At 47.6% G+C, this 8,557-nt stretch overlaps 1 protein-coding gene across 1 annotated transcript; it reads left to right on the forward strand.

The window, feature by feature from the left end:
• The first annotated feature begins 3,565 nt into the window (after positions 1–3,565).
• On the forward strand, positions 3,566–8,557 carry IGFBP1 (insulin like growth factor binding protein 1). Its single transcript, XM_027539294.1, has 4 exons — positions 3,566–4,029; positions 5,553–5,737; positions 6,856–6,984; positions 7,846–8,557. Exons 1-4 carry the CDS (start codon positions 3,684–3,686, stop codon positions 7,975–7,977), a joined length of 792 nt encoding a protein of 263 aa, XP_027395095.1. The 5' UTR covers positions 3,566–3,683; the 3' UTR covers positions 7,978–8,557.

Here is an 8,557-nt window from a genome sequence, read left to right on the forward strand (position 1 = left end):
TGTACAATGAAGTGAATCAGCCATATGCATACATATATCCCCTCCCTTTTGGACCTCCCTCCCACCCTACCAGCATCCTACCCCTCTAGGCATCACAGAGCCCCAAGCTGAGCTTCCTGTGCTTTATAGCAGGGTCCTATTATCCCAGCCTCCCAATTCATCCCACCTTCCCCACTGTGTCCACATGTCCATTCTCAATGTCTGTGTTTCTAATCCTGCTTTGGAAATAGGTTTCAAGTGGGTACTCTAATTCTACATTGAGGAGGTCAGAGAGAAACTTCAGAGCACAGATTCTTTGGGGGAAATAAAATCCTTTAGGAACTCACCTCAAAATAATTATAAACTCAGAACTGTTGTCAGCTCCTGAACCAGAAACTGTAAAAATATGACCAAAATGACCGTGAACTTCCGATTGCAATATTTTTTTCCCCACAAACCTTAATTTTATTGTTGTTGAGGAGATGCTGGGGGCAAGGATAAGTGTGTGTGTGACAATTTCCTGATACAGTAGTGGCAGACACAAGGCAAGTACCTTGGTGAGGGCCACAGAGCCAGTGAAATGGCTGGAAAAAGATCTAGTGAGTTAATTTTAACTTGGTTCTTCTTGAGGTGGGGCTTCCCTGGTGGCACTCGTGGTAAAGAACCTGCTTGCCAATGCAGGTATATATAAGAGGTATGAATTCGATCCCTGGGTCGGGACGATTCCCTTAGAGAAGGAAACAGCAAACCACTCAAGTATTCTTGCCTGGAGAATCTAATGGAAAGAGGAGCCTGGCAGGCTATAGTTCATGGGGTTGCATAGATTTGGACAGGACTTGCCGGGGTCCAGCCCCGGCTGATCCAGGGAGTTAGAAGCGGGGACGGCGTCAGCGAGGATCAGGATACAATAGCTTCAATTAGATATTAATTAGAGTGGTAAAGAGTAATAGAATGAGGATAGCTTAGTAGGAAAATTCAGTGGAGAAAAGAGGCTGAGTAGCTTGGTTTATGCGGGAGATCAATAAAACTTCAAGACAAGAAGTTTGCACCACTTTATGTAGGCCGCAGGCGTCCTTCTGTTCTCCCGAAGGAGAGGAGACCCTGAGGCCTCCCCGGTCGGATCTTAGAAGCCCAGGCAAAATTAGTAAGTTTGGTGGGTTCCGTGCTCCAGATGGAGACTCAACCAGAGTTTGAGAGAGAGAGCGACATGGGGAGACCAGTATTTCCAGAAATTGATCCCAATTCTTTATTTTCCATGGTCTACTTTTATACACTGAGATGTTATGCAAAAGTCACACGGGGTCAGCAGTCCTGACTTTTATCAAAGTCAGGTGCTTCATACAAATGTATACAGAAGTCTTAGGGGTGTTACATCATCTTCTGGCCAGGGAGGCCTGCTGACAATTTATGACCCTCTCCTTGTGACAGCGGTCAGTCAACGAGGACACTTATTTCTCCAGGGGTGATTATTCTTAAAACAGACGCCACCCAAATAAAGTTACATTCCTATAGGGTGAGGGTGTAGTGGGTTTTAGTTAAGGAAAGAATTTACTTAGCCTAAGATCTAACGTGATTAATATCAAAGGTTAATACTTATTTCTTCTATATATTCATTAATGTGTATAAGGGCAGGGGATGTGGAGACTTAGCAACAAACATTGGCTCAACAAATGAAAAACCCTTCACCAATACAATTTCTAATCAGCCCACTATACTTATACTAATGGTTTTCTAACTTTTCTAAGGAACCTGTTTTTAGAAGGTTTAAAGCATCTTATGCCTCTCATGGTTGGGAGGCTGTGAGCAATCACATGTGGCCAGACAAGCCTGTCAGGCAGGCTAGAGAACCTTCAGAGGAGTTTGTAGGTTAAAACACTCTTGTCACGCCCAGGAGTTTTTATTAACTGGAGCTCTAAGTTAACTCCTTCTCCGAAAGAGGTGGTGGGGGACAGCCCCCCGTAAAGTCAGAGGTGTAGGTGAGAGCACAAAGTAGTAAAGTAGGCAGGCTCTGGTTATGGGGGTAGATGCTCGAGGATTTCCAGGGGGACTCCTGAGGCTCGATCCCACCTTTGCATATGTCGAGCCTCCTTCCTCATGACCTTTGCCACGGGCGGAGTGCCTCACGCTGGCCCCCAACAAGGACTGGAGTGTCTTAGCACGCAAGATTCCTGAGATAGATAATATAACTGATAATGTAAGGACCTGATTATACCAAATAATGTAGTATTTACTAGATAATGTGAATCTAGAGGGCTAAAAAAAGAGTGTGAAGGGAAGACCAGTCTCTTCCTCAGTTGCCTAATTTCGCACCTTCCCCTGCAAGGCGGGCCAATTTCTTACACATTCTTCTTAAAATAGTCCATACATTTAAAATCACAATGGCACACACATTCACTTTACTTGTTTGTGCACAAACAATAGCATATTCTGTGCCTTCCTATTTTTACTTGCCTTGGGAAATTTTACTTGCCTAATCTTACAGACCTTGGAGATTTTTCTCTCTCAGTAAATATAGAACTGCCTTTTTCTTCTCAATAGCTACCTGGTTTCCAAGGACTGGGTGCCAGAGAGAGTGCCTGGTGTCTGGATGGGAGCAGGGCCATTTCTCACTCTCTCGGAAGCTACAGTGACATTTTTCTTTCCATCTAAGAGGATATCTAGAGACAGGAATTTTAACGAGAGAGAAAGCCATGAACATTGACTCCTGATAAAAATCTGATCTGAGGCTGAAAGGCAGAGGAAACTGGGGTCTGCGCTCAGTTACTTAGCCTCGGCCCTGTCTCTCTCTCTCTCTCTTTTTTTTTTTTAACTTAATTTTCTTTTTTTGGCCACACCATGCGGTGTGTGGGAATTTAGTTCCCCAAACAGGGACAGAACAGGTGCCCTCTGCAATGGAAGTGCAGAGTCTTAACCACTGGACCACCAGGGAAGTCCTCAGCCCTTCTCTTAATGGCTCTGAGTCCTACTCTCTGGAAGCTCTGTTAACTGGGCTTTGGGGGCTATGGTGAGACTGCGGAGCTTGGCATCAGTCCTGGGAGGTACTGTCCCTTTCCTTCCTTCTTTCCTCCTGAGAAAGGCTCTAAAGACAGCAATTGAGGGGCCTGTTCGTCTTTTTCCTGCAGAAGCAGAAACAGTTCCGGCTTTGCTACTGAGAAACAAGGCTTTCAAAGACTTAGGTTCAAAGCGCTCCTTCCTATTCCCGGGCCTTGATTTCCCCACTTGAAAACTGGCCAGTGGGCTGGCCTTGTCCAACTCATCTCTCCTGCTTTCCCTAGGTCGTCCAGGGAGCACTGGCAGGCTCAATCTGAAGACATCCCTTGAACAAAACAAGCAAGCGCCATCCATCACGTGGCTGTGCGCTCCTGGCTGGAATTGCACTTTGGCTCCGGGTCTGAACCTTAACAACAGGACAAACAGTCTGAAACGTGGACCGTTTGCCCTCCTTCCACCCACGGTTTGCGCAGGGCTGTGCACGTACAAACAAACAAACTTGTTTTGAACACTGCCCTAGAGCACGCGGCGCTGCCAATCATTAACCGCTGGTTGAGGCGGCCCAGCCCGCGCCCTTCAAAAGGCGCACGCGGTGCTCAGCGAGCATCGGCCACCGCTCCTGCGCCACCGCCACCACTCAGGCAGCATCCGCCAACCGAGCCGCCCCTACCGCCCAGTGAGCGCCGGTTCCTGTCTGCCACCCACCGCTGGCGATGCCCGAAGTCCTTGCTGTCCGAGCCTGGCCGCTTCTGCTATCGCTGGCCGTTCAGCTCGGCGCGACGGTCGGAGCTCCCCAACCCTGGCGCTGTGCGCCCTGCTCCGCCGAGAGGATGGCGCTCTGCCCTCCCGTGCCCGCCTCCTGCCCGGAACTCACCCGGTCCGCGGGCTGCGGCTGCTGCCCGATGTGCGCCCTGCCTCTCGGAGCCGCATGCGGTGTGGCCACTGCTCGCTGCGCTCGCGGGCTCAGCTGCCGCGCCCTCCCGGGGGAGCCCAGGCCCCTGCACGCCCTCACCCGAGGCCAGGGCGCCTGCATGACCACGCCCAGCGATGAGGCTACAGGTACTACCTGGGTTCCTCCCCTGGGACAGATTGGGTAGGAGGCTCGGGCAAGGCAGGGAAGGGTGCTCCACCAAAGCCAGTAGAGAGCAAACCCGGCCAAGCTCAGAGCTTACAGCCAAAGCATGGAAGGGGAAAGGGTTTTAAGTCGCCCAGATGAACTCTATTGTTGTGTGGTCCTGCAGGGGCGCTCAGGATTAGGAGGACACACACAGCTTGGTGAGAGAGTGGGGAGGGAGCCCAGACCCCCCTTGGCAGCCCACTGATCTATAGAAACCTGGACAGGAGAAAGGAGGGAGGTCATGGGGATGCCCAGGCAGTGGGTGCCACTCCAGGTGCCCCTGGCTCTCCTCTTTGCCATTTTCCAGAAGGCGTGCAGTGGGAGCCCATCCTGCTGACCTCCGGGGAAGTGTTTGGAATGTCCTTTGTAATATACGTCCTGTGCAGACCGTTATGTGCTTACCAGATGTTTACAGAACATAATGTGAAAGTTTAGGTTAAAAACATCACTTGCATTCATTGCCATAGAAAAATGGTGTTTGATATGTGTGCCGCCTGCTCAGAACTTGACAGTTAGAGCTTTCCTGAATTTAGCAGTGATTTATTTGTAGTGGGAAGCAGAGGAAATACCCCCTTCTCTACCCTCTCTCCCTACCTCCCTGTCCCGGCAGCTGCGTGTCCAGTGTGGTTCTGTGATTCTTGGAGCCATTCTGTGGCTCTTTGTCCTGATGGGGATCTGCTGGAGGGGAGATGGTTTTTCTTCTGGTTCTCTGCCTTCAGAGTCAATGAAATAGAGTCATCTCCGTGGCCCTCAAAGGATAGGGCACCCCCACTCCAGGGGAGTCCCACAGGAGAGCCAGTTCTCCATCATTCTGTCCATGTACCAAACCCAAACCTTAGGACTCTCTGTGTGAAATCTGGTGACCCTCTCTCCTCTTTCCAGGGTTGCAAAGAAGTCACTTTGACTGTGGGAAGGCAGAGTCCCTGGAAAAGAAGAGGGTAGAACTGCAGTCTAGACCCCACCTCTGAATGAATCCTACCACCTGTTCATAGGGAATTACTAAAATGTCCATTTTATGGATGGAAAAGAAGAGGATGGGGTGAGGCTTTGAATTGTGGTTTAGTCGCTAGTCATGTCCAACTCTTGCAACCCCATGGGCTATAGCCCACCAGGCTCCTCTGTCCATGGGATTGTCCAGGCAATATTGGAGTGGGTTGCCATTTCCTTCTCTCTTTGAACTGTAACCCATGGCTTTCTCAGGGCTCTTCCCAGGCTTTGACAAATGTGCATTTGGCTACATTAGAAGCAGAATCACAGGGTACTCTTGCCTTTTGTATTACTGTTGGGTTACCCCTCTACCCCAAACCACTAAAAGTTCCTTTAAAGATGAAGTAGGCAAAACTCTGGGTCAGTATGCCCATCCTGTCCCCATTTGCTTTTGTGGAAAGGCAAGCAACTTCAGGGGGTCACAAATGCAGATGCTTCGGTGAGGGGGGCTCATGGGCTTTTGTTTTTCCATTTTCAGATACAAAAGACACCACCAGCCCAGAGAATGTGTCCCCAGAGAGCTCAGAGATAACTCAGGAGCAGCTTCTGGACAATTTCCACTTGATGGCCGAGTCCAGTGAGGACCTGCCCATCCTCTGGAATGCCATCAGTAATTATGAGAGCTTGAGGGCTCTTGAGATCAGTGACGTCAAGAAGTGGAAGGTGAGACCCTTGAAGCAGGTGGAACCTCTAGCTTGAACCTGCTGGGCCCTGCCAGTTTGGTCCTGAGCCCTGGCGAGCAGCACATACTTCCCCAAAGCCTAGCAGACATTTCTCAGTTTCAACAAAGGAACCTTCTGGATAGAAAGAAAATGCAGTCCATGCTGTGCAACTTTCGATGCATTACTTCATGTCTCTGAGGTCATCTCTAAAATAAGGGTGTCAGACTAGCAGTGTCTAAAGAGCGCTAAGCTGTTCTTATCTTCCGCTCCGGTCGCATCTTCTTCCCCACTTTTAAGAAATTGTGTTAAAATATTCATAACACAAAAGTTAGCCCTTTAACCATCTTAAAGTATAAAGTCTACTGGCTTTAAGTACATTCACATTATTCTGCCACTGTCTCCACTGTCCATCTTGAGAACCTTTTCATCTTCCCAAATGAAAACTCTGTCCCCATTAAACACAAACTCCGGGTGGCATCTTAATTGGTGTCTGTTTTCAGTTCTACCACTTGAGGGCGACAAATAATCAGAGTTGGAGTGAGGGTTCATTTGTGAAACCAAAAATCTCTTCTGCAAACAGGCATCGTCAGAGAAGTGAGGATTGAACTGTTTTCTAGGCACTTCAGAGTTTCATCTGGAAATGATAACAATAGGGAAAAGTTCATCCTTATTTCAGATTGTTCAAATGAATACCTTAATCCTCAATGAATTTGGCTTACGTGAACTAACCTGGTAGAGGAAAGTTGTACAAAATTTAGAAGCCTCTGCTACTAAGTTCTCCATTCACAAAGTTGTGCCCAGATGACTGGTGGCAGAATTATCCATGGTGGGGAGGGGAGGCAGGAGAGTCAGAGAGCTCATGGGGTTAGTGATGCTCTTGACTCCTTTAGGTGCTTAGCAAATGTTCAGGAGGGAGGGCATGGGGTTCCCATCTTTTATGTTAACAATTCAGGACAGAGATTAGCCACCCTCCTTCTACAGGTGAGAGAGTGAGGCCCAGGGAAGGTGAGTCCAGGCCTGTGCTCAGAGCCCACACAAAACCTTCTGCATTCACTCCTCACCTCCACTTGAGGCTGACAGTACACTGTCCTTTATCCCAATGTCAATTTATCCTTTTAGGAGCCCTGCCAGCGAGAACTCTACAAAGTGCTGGACAGATTAGCCAGGGAGCAGCAGAAGGCAGGAGACAAACTTTACAAATTTTATCTGCCAAACTGCAACAAGAATGGATTCTATCACAGCAAACAGGTATGTGCATCCTCACAGGATGGGCCCTGCTACTCACACATCTGCTAAGCCAGTCTTTCAGTGAACAGGGTGTCCAGCTCCAAGTAAGTACCGTGAAGCCCCATAACTGATCATATCATGTAAGACTGATTTCTCTGGGACTAGGAGCCACTAGCCCCTGGGAGCCTGAAGATCAGCTTGGTGCTTACAGTCAGTGGGGGACACGAGACTCAGGGGTCCTGGGCTGAGCATTATTCCGTCATCCAGCAAGTATGAGCAGGTGGGGACCTTCACAGGCCCCTCAGGATCTCAGTTTCTCACCATAATAGAGAGGAAGGGGACAATTCTACTTAGGAAAATGATTATCTGCTTTGACATCTCTCACATTTTTCTCCCTACAAAGGAAAATAAATGAACTTTCTAATTCAATACAATAGCATTGTTTCTTGGATAATAAATGAGATTAACAAACCAAGACCTAATTTTGAAGAGCAGTTTCAGACTCAGTGAAGCCCAGATTCTGTGAATATTTCTGGAGGAAACTGAGGACCAGGAAGTGCTTTGTAACAGATGAGGAATTTGTCAGGGAAGGTCTGCCATGCACGGACAGGCTCCCTCTGGGCTCAGAAGCTCTGATGTATGGGCTGTGAAGCAGACAGTTGCACACATGCTATACCATTCAACACACACCTGACGTCCTTATTGCACTGGCCACTTGATCTTTGCTTCCATTGTGATGTAGGATTTGCCCTCAGTCATGGTCACAGCCAGTTTGGTGGCAGCGGGGTTGCTCACGGTTGGTTCTCAGCTGGGCAGCACAGAACTCCCCCTCCCCCTCAGCTTCCCTGGGCCTGCTCTTGACCTTGCTCCTTCTCTTTGCAGTGTGAGACGTCGCTGGAGGGAGAGCCTGGGCTCTGTTGGTGTGTCTACCCTTGGAGTGGGAAGAGGATCTTGGGGTCTGTGGCCGTCAGAGGGGACCCCAAATGCCAACAGTATTTTAACTTACAGAACTGAAAACAGATGCAATATGATTGAATTCCGGCACATGAAATATTTAAGTACATAGTATATTTATAGTCTGAAATACACACACACTTTTATATAGAGAGATGTATATGTATATATATGTAGGAATTACTTTTTTATACTCCACATACTACTTGTAGTTTATTTATTCACCATAAATTTATTTTTTCTACACAGTAACTTGTGTTATATTAATTTATATATCATGAAACACTTCCCATCATGTTGTATGTAAATACTTGTATTTTAGCTCTTCAGAGGTTCATGCTTCTGTCTTAAAGAGCATAGGAAAATACTGCCTAGCAAGTAGCAATGATTTTTTTTCAAGTGGTTCAATGGAGAATGTTTAAGCTGCATGTAAGAATGATTTACTTTATTTACCATGTCTAGCGTAAATTGGCAGGGAAACTTAAATGTTGATTATGTAGTCAAAGTTACATGTGATGATGTCATTAAATGTTAAAATATGCATTGGGTATATTGTCAAACATGGGAACACAGTGTAAACATTGGAATAAATGTCCCACCCTGGAACATTGCTACCGTGGTGGACCTTGGTTGAACATAA

The sequence above is a fragment of the Bos indicus x Bos taurus genome, chromosome 4 (genome assembly GCF_003369695.1).
Source record: "Bos indicus x Bos taurus breed Angus x Brahman F1 hybrid chromosome 4, Bos_hybrid_MaternalHap_v2.0, whole genome shotgun sequence".
In the NCBI taxonomy this organism is placed as follows: Eukaryota; Metazoa; Chordata; class Mammalia; order Artiodactyla; family Bovidae; genus Bos; species Bos indicus x Bos taurus.

Excerpts from the sequence above, each read along its gene's own strand:
- IGFBP1 (XM_027539294.1), top strand. The coding sequence starts at position 3,684 with ATGCCCGAAGTCCTTGCTGTCCGAGCCTGGCCGCTTCTGCTATCGCTG. Across the intron at positions 4,030-5,552 it reads GCCCAGCGATGAGGCTACAG|ATACAAAAGACACCACCAGC; the intron begins GTACTACCTGGG and ends TTCCATTTTCAG. Across the intron at positions 6,985-7,845 it reads GATTCTATCACAGCAAACAG|TGTGAGACGTCGCTGGAGGG; the intron begins GTATGTGCATCC and ends TTCTCTTTGCAG.